The sequence below is a fragment of the Danio aesculapii genome, chromosome 12 (assembly GCF_903798145.1).
Source record: "Danio aesculapii chromosome 12, fDanAes4.1, whole genome shotgun sequence".
NCBI lineage: Eukaryota > Metazoa > Chordata > Actinopteri > Cypriniformes > Danionidae > Danio > Danio aesculapii.
The window spans coordinates 28,140,426-28,161,497 of NC_079446.1; the positions used below are offsets into that span (position 1 = coordinate 28,140,426).

At 37.1% G+C, this 21,072-nt stretch overlaps 2 protein-coding genes across 2 annotated transcripts; one reads left to right on the forward strand and one right to left on the reverse strand.

Annotated features, from left to right (window-relative positions):
- The first annotated feature begins 698 nt into the window (after window positions 1-698).
- Window positions 699-7,765, forward strand: faap100 (FA core complex associated protein 100). Its single transcript, XM_056469213.1, has 9 exons — window positions 699-974; window positions 1,063-1,187; window positions 2,499-3,148; window positions 3,971-4,189; window positions 4,282-4,438; window positions 5,207-6,065; window positions 6,147-6,263; window positions 7,183-7,269; window positions 7,590-7,765. Exons 1-9 carry the CDS (start codon window positions 828-830, stop codon window positions 7,719-7,721), a joined length of 2,493 nt encoding a protein of 830 aa, XP_056325188.1. The 5' UTR covers window positions 699-827; the 3' UTR covers window positions 7,722-7,765.
- tap2t (transporter associated with antigen processing, subunit type t, teleost specific) lies at window positions 7,369-18,367 on the reverse strand. Its single transcript, XM_056469214.1, is given in 19 exon segments — window positions 7,369-8,239; window positions 8,325-8,461; window positions 10,482-10,641; window positions 10,733-10,906; window positions 11,991-12,025; window positions 12,028-12,178; window positions 12,266-12,394; window positions 13,721-13,740; window positions 13,743-13,917; window positions 14,001-14,206; window positions 16,294-16,410; window positions 16,413-16,423; window positions 16,527-16,611; window positions 16,614-16,640; window positions 17,830-17,860; window positions 17,862-18,082; window positions 18,085-18,156; window positions 18,159-18,270; window positions 18,272-18,367. Coding segments are annotated over 19 exon segments (2,166 nt in total). The 3' UTR covers window positions 7,369-8,032.
- Window positions 18,368-21,072: the final 2,705 nt, after the last annotated feature.

A 21,072-nucleotide genomic window follows, 5' to 3' on the forward strand; every position in this document is an offset into this window, starting at 1 on the left:
CATTAAAGTGTAAGTCACGATTTTATTCTGTTCAAAGAGTCACGATGCTTTTACGGGGTAAATATAAACAATTTTTGTTCCATTAAAAATATGAAACAAGAATATTACGTTAATATTTAATTTACATCATCAACAACACTACAATTAAATTAACAATTCCATTATGAATTAGTTAACTAGCAATTTAAATATAAAAAATGCAAGATTCGATAGAAAATATGAGCTTTGTTGGTTTTAAAAAACTTTCAATAGATTTTTCAGTATTTGAGTAAAAACACTCATTGTCACCCTAAACGATTCACGAGTTTCAACTCATAGAAAGAATATTTAACTCTCGATCCTTAAATGTCCGTTTCATGTTAGCAAGGTAAAAAATATCTCTTCAAATGATTCAGGTGTGAGAGAGCTGTTTGACTGAATCGCGATTCTGTTTAAATTCGTTGAGTGGATTTGAATCCGTAGAGCGAATCAATCACGTTTTTAATATCATGCAGCCTCGATTTGAAAACTGCCAACGTTACATTGTTGCTACTTTTATCATTTTGTATGCACTGGAATTAACATTTAGTGATGTTCTGATTACCTTTACTTTGAACGTATTTTGAAATCGATACTCCGTAGTTCACCGAAAGATGGCAGTGTACTAAAACTGACAGGCAGACGAGGAAGAGCCTTGACCCTCATTGGTGACTGTAGAATCTATGGCGGGTACACGAAACACTTTAGTTACAGTCACGAACATGCGGCTATACTTGATAACTATTATTCCACGAACAGAAACCCTGAAGTTCAATTAATCTCTGAAGAGAATGTAAACATGCACCGTAATGGCCGCGGCTCGGTGCAGTGTTGAGTTTTTATCAGAGTTCAGTGACTGTCAGTCGGTGCGCTTCATTCAGCACGACACGAATCTATTCTTGACCAGCGGACACAGAGATGTGCTCATATTCAGTGTGCAGGACAGAAAAGTCAAGGCAAGTGAATGTCTGCTGTTGTCAGTTTTGTGTTGTACTTCTGTTATATACATTGCCGCAGGCTCACTTCATGTATGTTGTCTTTTAGACCGTGATTCAATTTGACGACTCAGTGACATGTCTGGATTTAACGTCAAGTGATGATAAACATCGACTTTATGCACTCTGCAAGAACGGTGGGCTTTACTGTACTCCTCTACCACAACAGCTCAGGTAATATCTTCCATTATTCCTTATGCTTTTGATAACAAAATACTTTGATAACATTTATTGGAAAACAATCCTGAACGCACAGATTTTTTTTATGTTATGATTTTTAAAATTTATTTCATGGATTTGGGCACTCAAATAGAAAAGAGTGTGGCTGCTGCTGAGCCATCTCTTGGTCCTCCACCAGCCAAAAAAAAAACTTGCTCAAGTTCTGTGTGGAAGCATTTTACAGTCAGTGCTGCAGATAAAACCAAAGTAATACTGTATGTAATGTGTGCAAAAGTCAAATCAGAAGAGGCAGAGATATCAAATGTCTGTCTACATCTGCTATGCATAATCATTCATTCATTAATTTCTTTTCGGGTTAGTTCCTTTATTAATCAGGGGTCAACACAGCGGAATGAACCACCAACATATCTAGCATATGTTTTACATAGCGGATGCCCTTCCAGCTGCAACCCATACACCCATACACCCATACACACCCATACACTCTCATTCACACACATACACTACGATTCAATAACCAACCCAATTCACTTATAACCGGAGCACCTGGAGGAAACCCACACCAACATGGGGAGAACATGCAAACTCCACAAAGAAATGCCAACTGACCCAGCAGAGGCTCGAACCAGCGACCTTCTTGCTGGACCTCACCGCCCCTATATATATTATAATTTAAGTTATGCATTAAGTTTTGTGTTTAACATTACATGATTTCACATGTTCCCCCTAAAATATAAAACATTGTTATAACAATTATGCATTTAATGTGATATTGCAAGCATATACTACATTTAGGAATGTTTCCATAGAAAATCTGTCAGGAAAAGGATAATTCACCCCCAGAAATTAATTTGTTGTTAATTCAGGCAATACAGTAGGTGGGTGACTTTTTCTTTTTTTTTTAGCTGCAACAGTGTGTTGTGTTCAGTTTCTTGCACAGGTCAATTGTTTTGCTTCATAAAACCTAAATATACCACCCAAAGCCACGCTTAATAATAATAATAATAATATATTTAATTTTTATGTTTTTTGTTTTTATGTTTATTGATTCACTAAAGTGAACACCACATGATTCACCTGAGACCAGAGTTTCAGCTAAACTTTTTCTTAAATGATCATTGGAAGGAAAAAAGTCACTTACATCTTAAATTGCTGGAGGGTGAAAAAATTAAAGGCTTTATTGAACACAATAAGAAACACTAAAGTCATCAATCTTTTGATTATTATATTATTATAGACCTCCTAAAGTCACTGAAGTGTAGAATCTATGGTTTTAACATTTTATTTTTTCTTTTCCTCTCATAGTTCTTCCTCTGTGAACAAAAGTCCTGAGCCTATGCTACATGTTGTATCAAATGATTCACTTGTCCTCAAAAATGCCGGTCTGCAGGCGTTCACGATAGTCAAAAAGATCCTTGTGACTCTTAGTCTTGACGAGTCCGTCTGGAGTTTTAACCTCTATGAAGAGCCTGGATCCAAACCCTTTTGTAAACTTGCACATTTCCAGATTTCCACTGTAATGACGTGTTGTTTAAGCGTAACAGACAATGAAAAAAGTGTCAGCTCACCTCCAGTGCTGACCTGCATCTATCCTGAGGGCTCCACGTCAGTCAAAACTCACCAATCTGACCTGCATCATCATCTCGAGCCCCATCTCTTCAGGCTTTTATTTGGAGTGGACGCCGCTTTAGTCAGTTCCCCGGTTATTCTGTGTGGTTTACCTGATGGACGTATTTGCTGCTTTCCTTTGCTCGTCCCCACTCTGATCGGTCCGAGAGGAGAACAGAGATCTCCAATAAGAGTCCTTCAGAGCTTAGAGCAGCCGATCGTATTCATCGGAACTTGCATCTCTGGAGAACATGGACCTCAGAGTCTCATTGCAGTGGGTCAGAGAGGCAAACTACTAATGGTCAGAAGCAAACCAAGAAGCTCGGAAGGAAAAGAGACAGATTATAGTAAGTATGAAATGAAATTTTGTTTTTATTTTTGTTTTTTTATATTTGATAATGACATACAAGTTGAAAACTTAAAAGGCCATTTTGTTCTTTGAGCATTTTCACTAGTTTTTACATGGTTTAATTAAGCATTATAAAGAAACACCATAATGTTATTAAAGTAAAAAAACAATGATGATAAAAAACTTTTAAATATTTTATAGAAATATTCCATAAGTATAATTCCAATTTTGGAGAGATACACTATATTTTACAACTGGATATTACCTTTATATGCCAGACAAAACATTAGGTCCAATTACTTGGTTTTAGGTTTTAAACAAATCTTTTTTTTGCCAGGTTTTTATTTTCTTCATTGTAAAATTTTTTTGATTGTATACTTACTATAGTAAATCAAAGTGTTGAATCTCCGAAATTAACAAATATTTAAAAATAGGCACTATACTTATAAATAAATGGCATAGTTGCACAACTACAACTACATGGCAATCTATACAACTACATTCTTGACTAAAAAGCCTCAAAAGTACATTATGTTAATACAACAGCTGCAATATTTGTCAACCTGTAGCGAGTTGTTCCCTCTTCCTCCTTGTCTCTCTATGTGGACGGAGTAATACACCACTTGGGTGAAGAGACTGTATGAGTGCTGTTATTGCAGAATATCACACATCTAAACCAGATTTAAGAATATATATACACACACACACACCCCGTAACTATCATTTGAAGCAGATCAAAACTTTTTATCTCAAATTTGTTCTAAAACTACTGAACAAAAGAGAGATTAGTTTTGTTAATCTGTTAAATTCATTTTCACAGGCTTCAATGAGCATAGCGTTCGAGGGCCAGTGCTTTGTGCCTGTGCTGATGATAAACGGCTATACTACAGTTCACTTAATGACCTTCACGCTCTTCAGCTCACCACATCATCTTCATCAGAAGCCACAGGTACCGAGTTCCAACTGCAAGCGCTGATATCAAACAGTCTTGGTGTATGCAGGGTTATAGCACTTGCTGGACCATATACAAACCCCACAGGTATGACACAAATCCCTATGCTGTTTACCTGGCATTTGTAGTGTTGGAAAAATGAAGTTACTTACACAAAGTTTTCTATTTTAAATTTTAAGGATCCGTTCAACTTTTGGCTTTATCTTCAAGTGGAAGACTGATGCGAGTCAACCTTCCTCAAGGGTCTGAAAAGGGAATCTTGTCCAGGTTGTCCTCATCGCTGGCAGGCCAGAGAGTGAAAGACCTCCTGGCCTCCATTGGAAACGTCTGGGAGAGGTTTGTTCATGCTTCATCACTAAAAAAAAAAAAGAAAGCATTCCAATGAAAAAATGTCCAATGCTGCAAGCTAAATGGCACCTTTTGAATAAATATCTGTTGTCATACAAACATTTTCAAGTACAATTGTGTTTCCAAACATCAGACATCTATTAAAGAATGCAAGATAACACAGCAGTTCTTCTTCTTCATTTCATCTGCATGCCCTGAAGAGTCATGTATGTCCCAATTGTGTAAAAGTAAAGATCTACAGTTATTGCAGCAACTTCCGTTCTATTTTTGATAATTGAAGAAATTATATAATATCATTATTATTAAAGAGATAGTTCACCCAAAAATGTAATCTGCCATAATTTACTCATCCTTCACTCGTTTAAAATGTATATGAGTTTCTTTTTTATATATATATAATAAGTTATTTTGAAGAATGCTAGTTGCTGTGACACATTGACTTCCATAGATGGAATCACATCAACCAGCAATTTTCAAAATAGATAATAATAATAATTCCTTACATTTATATAGAGCTTTTCTAGACACTTAAAACACCTTACACATTGGGGGGGAATCCCCTCATCCAATACATTTTGTGTTCAACAGAAGAAACGATCTCATAAAGCTCTAAAACTAATTAAGGGTGAAAAATGGTAAGGTAATTTCCATTTTTGGCTGAAATATCCCTTTAATTCATGATTATTTTTAAAATACATTATTAAAGCTGCTGTACGTGAGTGTTATGTCATTGACCTTTATTAATGTTTTCTGCAGGGCAGAATCTTTGAAACAGAAGCTTCAGGAGAAAAACGAGTCTCTCAAACAACTTAATCAAGTCGTAAACATTTGCAGCCTTCTGTTGGACAGCAATGGGAATGAAAAGCAATCTAACATGGACACCAAACCTCCGATCAGCTTTCTTGGTGCAGCTAGATGGAGCTCACTGCTTCAAAAAACCTCTTTGACTCTTACATGTGTGCTTAAAAACTCAAGCGATTGTACGCTTGAACATGGCTGGACGTTGTGCATTCAGGTCCATCCATTATACCAACATCCAAATACGGAGAGCTCATCCAGCTCGTACTCATTCCCACTGAGGAAGTTAGATTCAGGTCAGAAACTAGATGTGACTATTCCTCTTGAAAGCAATGGTGGCCTGTTTCTGCCAGTGAAGGTCTGCTGTTCCCTCTCCTTCTCCCTTTCTGCTCTGTTTGGCCCTGATGCATCTTCCCCTGGTGTTTATCAGCTTCTAAAAGAGATGGGCTCCATCAGTGCACCTTTGAGTACTTTAACAGTAGACTGGCTTGATGTTTTAAGGCTCGAGGGATCCTTTTCTCACAATAACATCAGCTGCAACACGATCTCCGATGGCATCCAAGCCTTTCTGCGATCCAGAGGAGTGTTTACAAAACATTCCGATAAAACTTCCAAGTCGGGACCCGTTGCAGTGGTGGTGAGGGTATCAATCGAGCTTCTAAAAAGCAAACTGCACCTATCAGCAACCAGCAGTCTGGAGGCGAGCATGTCTGTGCTAAACTGGTTGGTATCACCTGAGACGATAGGATCTGTAAAAAGTCCAGTGGTTAATGCCTACAGTCCAGATGGATGCTCTGTGAAGATCATGGCCAAAGAGGTGTTCGTTTTACACCACAGATTACTCGTGTATGATTGTGAAGTCTGTGTTTATTATGAATTAATAATATCTTTCTGCTAGGTAACACTGGGAGATTTCTATTCTGAAGGACCTCTCGAAGCCCTGGAGATTTGTGTGGAAAGTACATCAATGGCAGCAGTGTGTGGACTCCATCATGCCATTCTGAGGCGCCTACGGGTACTTTTACAATAAAGTACACTACTGGTCAAAAGTTTGGGGTCAGTAAGATTAAAAAATAGTAATAAAATAAGCTTAAGGCTGCATTTATTTGATAAAAAATACAGTAGAAATGATAAAATAACTGTTTAAAAGTAGTTTATCGTTTAATTAAATCATTTATTCCAGTGATTTTAATGATTAATTTTAGCTTCATTCCTCCAGTCTTTAGAGTAACATGGTGCTTCAAAAATCACTCTAATTAATATTATTATTAATGTTAATAGTAATGAAAGCAATAACAACTGGAGTAATAATTTCATTTAAAACTACACACTACAAGTAATAAATTAGGCCCACACAGAATCTGCATGCACAGAAATTCGCAGATTTCCACAGATTTTTAGCCCATCATTGAGTCTGTTTACTTGTGTGTAAATTTATATTTACACACATTTACTTTTAATACTACTATTACTGTGATATAATAAATTTTCAGTACAGGTTGTGAAGTAATATTTTCAGTCATTTAGGAGATCTATTATATGAGAGACTTGCTTTGTTTACCAAATAAGTGGATCTAGTTGGATTTGCATTGTCAACATTAAATAAAAGTTAAAAATGTATTCTTTGTTCATTTCATATAATAAGTTTGTTGTAATGGTACTCCTGAAATAATTCTGCAGATTTTTTTGACCAAATTCTCTGCAGAAATAGCAAAAAATGTCCGCAGATTCTGTCTGGCCCAAGTAATAAATATTTAACAATTAATTTTTTTACATTTAATAAATGCTGCCTTGATGAACACAATAATTTTCTCAAAATAAAATAAAAAAACCCAGAAAAAAATCAAACCCCAAACTTTTGACCGGTAGTGTAATTCTATTTTTCAAACATGTACTTCTAATTGAAGCTGGATTACAAATCTTGACATTTTCAGGACTTGCTCAGAGACTCGTCTGCACAATGTGGCCATACAAAGAAGTTAAAAGCACAAAGCTTGTGTGAAGCTGTAAGGCATGTTGAGGTATTTTATTTGTTTACTCTTCAATGATTTGATTGCATGCTATTTTAGTTTTAAGGTGCCATCACGTTAACCACTGCTCAGTAAAAGTTTCCAATCATCTCAATAGCAGTCCAGAGTTTAATATGAGGGTGAAAAGGCAGGCTTTGGTCACACAAATAAACAGTATTAATGAGTAAACAGCCACTTGGTTTTTTGGCCTGCAAATTTACATTCATGTGACAACACCTTCACTCTGCAATTAGTATTCATTTACATGTAGCAAAGTTTTGCACAAAACCCCATACACCTCTAATATACATTTCTGTGTGTGTGTGTGTCAGTCTCTTTATAAAGATCTTCAGGATGCTCAAAATCAAACAGCTCTTGGTGGGGAAATGAAGACAAATCAGAGATCCGATATCCTGTTCCACATTTTTCTGCAGCTGAGGGCAAACCCACTGGTCATTCTCTAAACTACACACACTCATGATGTATCAAATAAAAAGTAAATACAGTAGATGTTCTTAATTCATATGGTTTTACTTTAAGGACATATGGCCTGACTGTCTCATTCATTGCTCTATAAAAACAGACATACTGAGAACAGTATGTAAACACACACACTCACACTTAAAACCCTCTTCACTGGACTTCGCCCTACCCTTAGGCACATAATTCATCAAAACATATGAATTTGTAATATTTGTTTAATCTATATTAAAGTCTGTGAGTGTGTTCTAAAGTTTCTGTAGCGCGTGAAATATTTCTACATATATCTCATACTTTAGTCTCCTGTTGTTTCCATGTTAAAGAGCTTTTCTCTGAGCCGATGGTATCTTCCTTGCTTGTCCATTAGCTGCTGGTGTGTTCCCTGCTCCACAACTTCACCTCCTTCCATGAAGATAATGTGGTCTGCTTTCTCTATAGTCTCCAAACGGTGAGCTATCACCAGAACCGTCTGATCTGTTATGCTACAGAGCACATCTTGAACCTGGAAAATGAGGTCATGAATAGACATTATCAATGGGGGAAGCCTCTGAATTGATCGGAATATTAAGATCTATCAGTATTCTTACTGCTTGTTGTGTGCTGGAGTCCATGTGACTGGTGGCCTCGTCCAAGATCAGAATCTGAGGGTTTCTTATCAGAGCTCTGGCTATGGCGATGCACTGCTTCTGGCCTGCAGACAGCTGGCCACCACACTCGCCAACATCTGTAGAGAAAGCATCCACATTAAACATACTTTTTAAAACCCTTTAACTGCCTGTTCTACCAAATGGTTGCCCATATTTTGACTGTTTTAAATAATGCTTTACATTATACACAGCATTGTTGGTTTACAAAAAAAATCTAAAATATTATATAATCCTGTTGCACTACTACACTTGATTTTGGTTTTATTGAAAAGGTTTTTTTATTAAAAAATAAATAAACATGTTAAATGAGAATCTGAAATATTTTATGGTAATACTTAAAAAATAAAGATGATTTAGGCTTCGAAAATGTTAGATAATGTTTTTAAATAAATTGGTCTTACACTTCATATTTTTCATAATATATGTATTCATTCCAGTACTTTTTTTAAAATTATTATTATTTTTTAGGGGTTTTCACCTTTATTGGGATAGGACAGTGGAGATTGTACAGACAGGATAGTGTGGGGAGCAGAGATAGGGAAAGGATCAGCAAAGGTCCTCGAGCCGGGAATTGAACTCGGGTCGCCGTGAGCACCTTGGTGCTATGTGTCGACGCAATACCACTAGGCTATTGGCGCCGACATTCCGGTACTTTTACCATAAACCGACATATCAACCATTTGGTAGAGGTTCATGTTTTAGATTATGGGATTTGTTGGAAAAAAATGCATTGAGTGTGTTAACTAGCGACATTAGGAGTTAAGAAATGCAATCCAAATGTTTTTTTTTTTGTTGGTGGGGCAGTTAGGTTTTTGGTTACACTTTAATTTTTAGTGTAAGTATTACAATGTAATTATACATTTAAGTATATTAATGAAATACATTTACAGTAATAATGGATTACGTTGTAATTGCAAATAATTTACTGTTACTTCTTTATATCAAGTGTTAGGGTTCCCAAGTTTGTATTCACTAAATATTGGTACAAGATTGCATATCTTTTTTGTTATCACTCGATATTGGGTCATTTTATGTGTTAATGCTTTCTCTATTTTTATAGAACATGGAGGTGGCATTCACAAATATTGATTGCATTTTGGCCATTCAGTTACATTAAAAATCTACTTATTGGGAGCTGAAAATTCCATATTCTGAAAACAGAGGATTTTAAAACTATAAAAATATGATTTTGTGAAAATAGTGCACTGGGCTAAAGGCTTGCACGGGTACCTGACAACCAAAACATCAATGCTGGATTACAGGATTGTATCTGCACAGACATCAACAACTACTGCCATAACACGCATAATACACTTCATTTTCACATTTGTTTTCTTTAAAAAGGGGAAAAAATGACATCTGTATGTTAAAAACTGTTTTAGTTATATCATTAGATATAAAACTAGACTGCCTTGCTCTCAAATAGTAGATATTTTAAAACAAATATTTTAACAATAATATATTTATGAAATCTTTCTTTTTCCTTCGACTTTTTCCCTTATTTATCAGGGGTCACCACAGCGTAACGAACCACCAACTATTCTGGCATATGTTTTATGGAGTGGATGCCTTTCCAGTGTACTCAAGGGTTTTTTCTGGGTCTTTTATAGTCTAAAGACATGCTATAGGTGAATTGATTAAGCTAAATTGGCCGTAGTGTGGGTGTGAATGTGTATGGGTGTTTCCTAGTGCTGGGTTGCGTCTGAAAGAGCATCCGCTGCGTAAAACATATGCTGGATAAGTTGCCGGTTTATTCCGCTGTGGTGACCCCTGAATAATAAAGGGACCAAGCAAAAAGAAAATGAATTTCCCAGCCGCAACCCAGGACTGAGTAACACCCATATATTCTCATTCACACACACTAATACACTATGCCAATTTAGTTTATTCAATTCAACACCTATACCACATGTCTTTGGACTGTGGGGGAAACCCACGCAAACACGGGGTGAACATGCAAACAACACACAGAACCAGCATCCTTCTAGCTGTGAGGCAACAGTGCCACCTGATTTATGAAATATTTTTGTTTATTTCTCATCAAAATGATTCAGAATGTTATCATTGCTGCCACTTTACTAGTTAAATCTACTGTACCTGTGTCATATCCCTGTTCCAGATTGCATATGAAGTTGTGTGCATTGGCTTTTCGAGCAGCAGCTTCTACTCTTTCGAGTGTGCAGTTCTGCAAACCATATTCAATATTATATCTCACGGAGCCCGAGAAAAGCACAGGATCCTGAGATACCATTGCCACCTGAGCCAAGTAAATAAAAGAACAATGTGTCATGTTTTGCACATATCTCCTAAAGTTACATAATTGTAAACGCCTGTGTGTGGTTTCTTGCCTTTTTATGCAAATACTGGTGTTGGTAGCGGTACAGAGGTTCTCCATCTAGGAACATCTCACCCTCCTTAGGCTCATAAAACCTCTGCAGCAGGCTGACGCAAGAGCTCTTCCCTCCTCCTGAGGGTCCTACCAATGCTGTCAACTTCCCTGGACTCAGTTCCAGTGTTACAGACTGCATTAATTCAACAATCAATGCATTATTATTATTTATTTGATAGCTTTTAATGTATAGTGGAGATCAAAATTAGAGAACAATTTATGAACACTTCAATTTTTTTGAATAATGTAATGATTGTACAAAATTTGAAAATTTTAGTCATGGCTTTACCATGCTAATAAAGCTGTTTTACAAAATAACAGAAAATGTCAAGAAAAACACTACATTTTGTGGAAAACACTGATTAAAATTAGAGAACAGGACACTACTTATATCTCACAGGACACCAAAAGTCTCACAGGATCTTGATCCAAGCTTCTTCCAGTTCTCATTTCATTGTAAGTCTCAAAATTCTCATTTAGGTTTAGGTCAGGACTCTGGGCTGCCAGCTCCTGCTCCACCATTCACTGACTTCTTTAAATACTGAGGCTTCAGTCTTCAGCCCAATTTGGCAATGAACAATGTTTCCCATCAGACCCAAATATATTAATCTAGACTTAATCACTAAAGCGCGAACAGGTGAGCAATGGTGTAAGTGCACAGACTTTTAATTTTCAGTCAGCCAGCCCAAGCACTTCCTGTCATTCCATTACAAAATCGGCACATTTAAAATCAGATTTATTTAAAAATGTGTGATTTTTTACTGCCTGATAGATAAATACGATGTAAAGTGTCCAAAATATAAAATTTCCCCACCATGACTTTAAAATATGAACATTTATTTTACCCCAGTATTTTCAATAGAGTTTCTGTGCTAGCCTGTTGCTACTGACGACTCTAGCGTCTACACATCTCGTTTTATGCTTGAACAACTAAAATATAGCTTATGTTTATTTAACTGATCACCAAATTACCAACTGTGAGGCATCTGGAGAATATGAAAGTGTTCGCTAATTTTGACCAGTGCTTTTTAAATGTCTAATTTACGTTTTTAAAAATGTGCAGAATATATGTAACTCGTGAAAAATGCTCAGGGATTGTTCTTTTATTCTCGTTAGGATAACTTCAGAGAGGACCAAGCTCAAGCAGTGGCCTCAAAAATGAAGAAATTGTAGGTTGTCCTCTAATTATGATCTCCACTGTATAAATAAAACCATACCTTTAGTGCTGGGTCATCAGGGCGGGAAAGGTAGGAAAGGTGACTTTTTCAAAAGTTATTCTTCCTTTAAGCTTTTCTGGTGCCAGATCGCCTGCTTCTCTCATTTGTGGCTTCCTGTCGAGCAGCTGGAACACCTTTACTGATGAACCCACAGTGCTCAGCATGTCTCCATAGATATATACAAGGTGCTGTGAATGTTACAATGGGCAAAATTTATCTTATGTGAATAGAGCTACTTCTTACTATACAGTATATGTATAACCTGCCAGTCTTACCTTCATACTGGTCACCATGTCCTTCTGGTAAAACACAAACGCCAGTAGGCTGCCGCTGCTAAGCTGCCCAGAGGAGATGAGATTTCGGCCTTGGCACAGCATTGCTACCTTCAAGCCCACTGTAATAAACTGTAGAGCAATTAGTATGTCATATGTGTGAATCTATGCATGTGCTTAATTATAGTGTTATAGATGTGACAATGCAATAAAAATCTGATACATACATTCACAGAGAATGTGTATGTTAATAGTACATTATCATAAACACATGTTTATTTTCCACAGAGTTAAGGGATCAGAAAAATATCCATCTGTAAAGGTGTTTTATATTTTGATTGAGGAAAATAAACATGCGTAATGAATGTGACCAAAAGAGTATGTGACTTTACAGTACACAGCATGTAGAAATTCTCTGAAATGTACAGCGCAAAAAGAAAATACCAATCAAAAGGATAAGGGTTGGCTCTCTATAGAAGAAAATGTATTTATTTTATTTTACATATATTGATGCCAGCGGTCAGAAGAGAATGGCCAGACTAGTTCGAGCTGATAGAAAGGCAACAGTAACTTAAATAACTACTCGTTACAATTGAGGTTTGCGGAAGAGCATCTCTGAATGCACAACACGTCTAACCTTGAGGCGGTTGGGCTACAGCAGCAGAAGACCACACCGGGTGCCACTGCTGTCAGCTAACAACAGGAAACTGAGGCTACAATTCGCATAGGCTCACCAAATTTGGAAAATAGAAGATTGGAAAACGTTGCCTGGTCTGATGAGTCTTGATTTCTGCTGCGACATTCGGATGGGTAGGGTCAGAATTTGCCGTCAACAACATAAAAGTATGGATCCATCCTGCCTTGTATCAACTGTTCAGGCTGGTGGTGGTGTTGTAATGGTGTGGGGGACACTTTGGGCATTGTATCAATGCCACAGCCTGCCTGAGTATTGTTGCTGACCATGTCCATTTCTTTATTATCACAGTGTACCCATCTACTGATGGCTACTTCCAGCAGAATATGTCATAAACCGCACAACATCTCAGACTGGTTTCTTGAACATGACAATGAGTTCACTGTACTCAAATGGCCTCCACAGTCACCATAACTCAATCCAATAGAGCACATTTGGAATGTGGTGGACTGGGAGATTCACATCATGGATGTGCAGTAGACAAATCTGCAACAACTGCATGATGCTATCATGTCAATATGGACCAAAATCTCTGAGAAATATTTCCATACTTTGTTGAATCTATGTCACGAAGGATTAAGGCAGTTCTGAAGGCAAAGGGGGGTACAAACCAGTACTAGCAAGGTACCTAATAAAGTGGCCAGTTAGTGTATGAGGAAAAGAGCTTCGTTATGGATGTGACAGATGTGAAATTGGCCCTTGTGTGACTTTGGCAAATCAAATAAAATCCTTTGAAAATGTATATGATACTGTATGTGATTTACCCTGCGTATTAAGAGATAAAGGCACTGTGAAAGCCTTTACGCCTCAAAACCTGGAGCTTCCTGTTGATAGTTTGTTCATATCGCTGCTGTTCTTGACACTCGGCCTTAAAACTCCGAACGGTCTTCATCGAACTAATGACAGAAGACGCCAACTCTCCAGTCTCTGCATCACAGTCTTGAAGCTCTTTGGAGGTTTTCTGATCAGGAAGATGAGAGACATTATGGATTTGTTATGTTCTACCCCATTAGTTTGTGGAAAAAGTTAAAGATGATAATCTACCTGGGAGAGGCTGTTGTATGAATTCTGAATGAAAGCCAGAAGTGGCATTTCGATGCAGGTGAGGAGAGTTAATTGCCAAGAGACACCCAGCATGAAGTACAGCATGCCGCAAGTCTTTACCATACTCCGCAGTAACACATTCACATTCATGGCCACAGCACGTCCCATTTTATCAGTGTCGGAGATCAAACGGGATGCGAGATTACCTGTAAGAGAGGATTAACTTATTCCTAAGTCATGCTAAATAAGCTTTGGCTACATTTAAAGGGATAGTTCAACCAAACTGAAAAATCTGTTCTCCTTTACTCATACTTTACTTATTATAAACCTATTTAAATTTCTGTTTTAGAAATATGTTACTTTGAACAAAGCTGGAAACCTGTAACCATTGACTTCCATTGTATTTATTTTTTCCTACTTTGGAAGGCAATGGTTTGTAGCTTTCTTCAAATATCTTCTTTAATTTTCAACAAAAGAAAAAACTCATAATGTTTAAAACACATAAAGGCAAGTAAATAGTGAGTAAGTAAAAATTTTTGGGTGAACTATCTCTCTAAAATATTTGTCAATCACAGAGACAAATTCAATGTGTCAAGTTTAACCTTCATTTTCAAAGGATTTAAAGGTTTAAGAAACCCTCGAGTACTTTTTTATTTTAACACATTTGTGTGTGTGTTAGCTTTATTGTGGGGAAAACTGGTTAATTTGAGCTTTTGTCAGCTAATTTCATCTTCCGGGTTTAAAATAATGTTTGGGGTGGGATCAAATCGCTGATGTAGCGCAAATCTGCTAGTGGATGATGATGTGTCGGTTTCTCTTTATTATTCATACCAGAGTATTCTTATCTTATGAGAAGGACTATGCTTCTTAATTATTCATGAGAGCACGTGCTTTCCGAAGGCAAGGCAGACCTGCCAAGATGAGACCCAATGACTGGGTGAGACCGTGTCCGCACACGGCACGGGCCGTATGTGTTGTTTTCATGACCCACGGGGTTTGTGCATGTTTTTTGTCAGGGCTGATACAGTAAAGCTGTTGGTTTGCAGCAAGATTTTTGTCAGGAGATCTGTACGAAAATTGGAGAATGGCGGACTTTGTCTTTTATTAGTTGAGTTTGTTACATTCACACATATCACCTATATCTATGCTGCTGTGTTCGCCTATGTTTAAATAGTCCACATTACCAACAGGGTTAATGGTTGGAATAGACAGGGCAAGAGACCTGCTGCACTGCTGTCCACTGTGTCTGCATTCAGACCTGGGGATTGAGGAGGAGGGAAGTGCTCCACATTCATTGTGTTTATATAAACATGATTATCTTTATGATGATAAAAAATAAACAAATGCAGCAGGACATTAAATTACTTACTGTTTAATTCTTTGCATTTTAACTTTGTAAACTATCAAATCATGGGTCTCCTCACGGTTTGCGTCTCATTTTGTGAGCCAACTGACAACAGTTGTTTACTCCCCTCTTTTCCCCTGCTCTGCCGGCCACGCCCCCTCCTCCCTCAGCTCGCAGCACTCCACACCCATCTCAGAGCATTTTATAAAAAAATTCTGAGGTAGAATTGAACCAAAAGAGGGGGGTTTCATGGCCCTTTAACGTTTTGAATTTTTTTCACATTATTATATTTTTTTCATTCATTTCATTCATATCATTTATTTATGTATCTGCATTTTTGTACAAATGTAAAATCTCAAAATGTACTTCAGCTCATGCTTATTGTTTATGTGTAAAATTTTAGGACAGTCTGGTGGTGTTGTATATTCAGATTTTTCATCAAATCTTTTTATATACAAGTTTATAAACTGGTGCCAGTATAACCCCACCGGTCCTACACCACCCAAACTGCTCCGAGCTGGGATCGAACCGGTGACTCTAAAAAGGAGGCTAAAGACCTTAGCCTCTAGCATCTGTCACTAGAGCACGTTTTCGGGTTCAGATGAGTAAGGTTTACCTGCACAGCACTTTACTAGCTGGCCTCTGTTACACTCACCCCCCATAATCTCACTCATATCCGGGTCACGGCACCAATGTAACCCCACTGGTCCTACACTACTCAAAGACAATGGCTAAAGACCTTGGCTTACCTGCACACCAATTTACTAGCTGGCTTCTGTTACAGCAGAACTAATGCTGACATTGATTTTCTAGTTTACAAAATAAAAAATGGGTATAAAATATGCACCTGTTATCATTAATGTCATTTATGTCAATATTTAGAATAGTTTGTTTTGACTGTCGAGAATCCTTCAAAAAGAGGTCACACGATTAGACTCTTTGGTTTACCTGGTTTGATTTCATCAAAGAAGTATATCTCCTGCTTCATGAGATTTTGAAACAGCATATTTCGTATTCTCTTGTTCAGTCTGTTGAGACTAAACATGAACATCCCTCCACGAAGACGCTGAACATAGAGCTTAAAGACATAACACATGAGCATTTATTCCAGAAGACAACCAATCTGTGCAAGCAGACTTCTAATATTTTAATACAGTTGCATGAGAATGAAGCCCACTAACCTTCCAAGTGAGCACAGTGCCAAGAGTAAAATGGCCCAAGAGAAGTTGCTGTGCTGGTATTTTCCGCTTAATATGTCAATAACCTTCCAGTGCAGTATGGGATGAACGTCTCAACTATAAATAACACCATCACATTAAATTATAATAATAAGGTATAATTAATAAGGTCAGCTTTATTTTGTATTATTCTTTATCTACTGCAAATATTAAAGCAATAAACCTTACTGTGATTGTATAACAGCTAAGATGCATTCTTTAAGTTACTATGGTGCTTTAGAATGCTTGATCTGATTGGCTGATGATCTAAGGTACACACTTATTTTCAGAAAAAGGCACAGCTAAAATAGTTTCAGGCAGACCTTAACTGCATTGCAATTCCCTATACACACAAAAAGTGATGTTTGCTGTTAGTTCGAACTACTTACATAAATAAGCTGAAACAACACGTTTCTTGAGTTTTTTTTGGGACAACCTAATTGTTTATGTTCAATCCACTTAATTTGTAAAAATTAAACTAACTTAATCCCTTCATGTGATTCAAACAAATCGCTTTGTTGAACCCAGTATTCTTTTACAGTGCCACTACACCACATGATTTCAGCTATTTCACAGTCTACAACTGTTAATTAATCAATCAACCAATCAAGGCTTTAGATTAGATGTGTAAGAATCTAGTCCCAAAAAGAAGCGGTTTGAGAAGAAAAAACTGACAAATGCACACCACATGCACAATGCAGGCGGCATCACTACCTTGGGTGTGCATTATTTTTTAATAATCCAAAGGCCTGTAGTCCATTATTATTATTATTAAGTAAACCACAGCTTCACAGAACTTGCTGATTTTATAAAGCAGTTATACCATATACACTGCACTTATAGGTGTGTGTTTATAGAGAAATTTACAACAGATTTAAACTTGACTCAGCCAAACAGAACCAAGGGCTGGTGTCCTGCCATTTTATCCTACCCATCAGATTATGCTACCAACGCTGTATTTGAATGGTTCTGAGGTCGGGGTTAGGGATTAGGTAGGTTAGGGTGATATTACAGCTACATAACACCATTAGTCCACATTAAAATTTACACTGGTAGCAAAATCTGAGGGGTAGCATACTGCGTCATTAAAATGTGCTAGCTACTTTTTGAATGGGAGGTAGGACAATCTGACAAGGTGGGACGAATCGACAGAACACCAGAACTATCTGTTTTATAAAATAATATAGTTTATTCTATGTTGTTAAACAATATACCTTGTGGATTTAATTATAAGGATTAATTCAGATAAATTTGGATAAAGACTCACACAGTGCCGCCAAGCTGAGGAAGATAAAAGCTAGCTCCTAGATAGAGATAATCAAGCCTGGAGTAGCGAATGACCCTCATTAAAAGTGCTCTGGCCTCTTCGTCTTTCTTCTGGTTTCTGCCACCCTTAGATGATCCACCATGTGGGAAGGCCATTTCCCACACCATATAAATCAAGATCGACGTAGCAGAGCTAAGGATCACCATACCAGGATCAGGAACAGGACTGAAGGCCCTCAGGGTCCCATCCAGCATACCTGCATACTGTCGAACACTGGAGGTAAGAAGCTCAACAGTGCAACCCAGCGCTTCAGGAGAGGTTTAAGGTGCTTTCTGGGACAATTGTGCTTAATGAATAAAGCCCGGCGAAGGTGATGGTCCTGAGAGCCCACAGGCACCATAGATCCAGACTGCCCTCTCCATCCAGCCACAGCAGTATTGCCCCACACACAAGCCCAGAAGAGAAGATCACAGAACAGCAGACAGAAGTGGACAAGGACAACCCTGGAGACGCTGACGTGAGCCTGATCTGAAGTCATCTTAACCTGATGAAAAGATAAACCATGAGCCAGTCTAGTTTACTGGGAGCATCGGTACGCCTCAGGGTTGGAAACTACCAGGGTTTGTTTTGGTAAAACAAAAATTAATATTAATACAAGATAAGAAGGCAGAAACTACATCTATTTCGAAAATCTATTAAAACTATACAAAAATCTATTTCGACTATTAAATTTTAAGGCAACAGTCTCAACTCAAGGCTGCAGCTCTGCATAGTTTAGCTCATAGGTCTCAACCTCAATTCCTGGAGGGCGCAGCTCTGCATAGTTTTGCTCCAACCCTAATCAACACACCTGATCAACTAATGGTCAAGACTACTCTTGAACACCTTAATTGGTTGGATCAGTTGTGTTTAAATAGGATTGGAGAGCAAATCTGTGCGGAGCTGCAGCCCTTCAGCAATTGAGTTTGAGACCTATGGAGACCTACATATGGAAATATGTAGAATGTTAAACCTACAAGTAATGTATTGTAGTATTTGTAATGTAAATATTGTATTGAAAGCAATGTATTTTATTATATTGTTGTATGTAATTGTATTGTTTCGATAGCAGTAATTGTGAAGTGACGATTGTAGTGGGTAATCAAAATAGTTTTGAGTTAACTTTAAAAAGCATTATTTTTGTTTTTAGATTGTCATGTTACAAAGTTAAAATGCATGCGGTCCTAGCTTTTTACACATAATGAGTTACCATTGCCTGCATGGTTATAATCACAATTTTTGCTTACATAAGGTCTAAAATTGAACATTGTTTCACTGAAGTCATTGGCCAGAATTAGTTTAATCCAAATATAAAAATGTAATCAATACAAAAATACATATATCATATGTACAATACAGCTATAAAAACCGTCCAGTCCTATATGCTGCATATCACAAGGGAAACATGTCACCAATTAATGGAAACTGGACAAATGTATCTGCTTTCAGTTTCTCCTGCCTCACTGTTTCCTTGCAAAGTGTCGACCTTTTTTTCGTGTTGTGAGCTTCCCTATTTACGTTTTTGACATACAATACAACAAAGGTATAAGTTAGTAGTAAAATATTGCCATTACACTGCTTATGTAAATCGGTTCATGGTTGACATTGGGCAGTCTGGTCTTTGAGACCACCTGAAAAAAAACAGTCTCAAACTCGATCTGCAGTCTGCACAGTTTTGCTCCAACCCTAATCAAGCACAGCTGATCCAATCAAGGTGTTCAAGACTACTATAGACTATTAAGCAGGTGTGAGTTGGAGGTGGTTGGAACTAAAACTATGCAAAGCTGTGGACCTCCACGAATTGAGTTTAAGACCACTGAACTAAACCAACCAACTTTTAACCAACTAAAGGCTGCTAATGGATGTTTTTCAGCAGCACCAAACGTTTGAACAGCTATAAATGAGAAGATTTAAGCAATAAACAGTGTATAGCGTTAGTCTGCTTACATCTGTTGTGTCCTCGTTGCATTTTGTCGCAGGATCACTTTTGGTTTCACTTTCGCAGCTGTGGGCGACGTCAGATACCTTTTAGCTTCAGAATTTGTTAAAATAGCAAGAGGCTACATAAAATGACATTTATAGGTTCATAGTTTGCTTTAAAACCGATGGCAGTTTGCACACAACACGATATTTCTGTATTATACTGCGTATGACGTTTCATGACGATATTTTCGTCGTCGACCAAATGGCGGCTATTCCTCAAGTGATCGGCAGAGGGCGCTGTTAAACAACTTCACGAGTCTTGAGTGTCATGTCAGCTTAAAGGCGCAGAAGCTGCGAGAACAAAATCATCTCACCAGATCAAGACTCTGGCACGGCCGTGAAAACATCTGGAATGTGAACAAAACGAAGATGGATGGCCGAAAACATCAAAAGCTAAGCTGCTGTGTTTTTTTTTCACACTAGGAGTGGCATAAATACAGGTATTTTGTCATGGTTATATTACATTATATTATTATTACTACATAATATCAGTTTTACAGCTTTTAGAAAAAAATACACAACCATATTTAATTATATAAAATTAAACATATAAACCATAAAATAATGAAACATATAATAATAAATAATAAAATACATTAATCATTACAATAATCAAATTATTAAACAGTTATTTGAAAAATAATAGTCAGGACAAAGCTCATGATCACAACAGGGCTATGAATAATTCTGTTTGCCTTTAAACTTATGAGTCCATTGAACTTATATTTCGTTATTTCGACTTAAAACTGCTATAAAAAATATCATTGTAATTTACAAGAAATGTCAACAGTTTGCAGAAGTTTTTACTCAAACATAAAATCATAAATTGCAGCAACCAATCATTTTTAAGTGATTCTTAAATCTTTCATATACAGTTGAAGTCAGAATTATTAGCCCCCCTTTGATTGTTTTTCTTTTAAAATATTTCCCAAATGATGTGTTAAGAGAGCAAGGAAAATTTTCACAGTATGTCTGATAATATTTTCCGCTGGAGAAAGTCTTATTTGTTTTATTTCGGCTAGAAAAAAAGCAGTTTTTAATTTTATAAAAAACACTTTAAGGTCAAATTATTAGCCCCTTTAAGATATAATATTGTTTGATAGTCTACAGAACAAAACAATCGTTATACAATAAATTGCCTAATTACCCTAACCTGCTTAGTTAAACCTAATTAACCTAGTTAAGCCTTTAATGTCACTTTAAGCTGTATAGAAGTGTCCT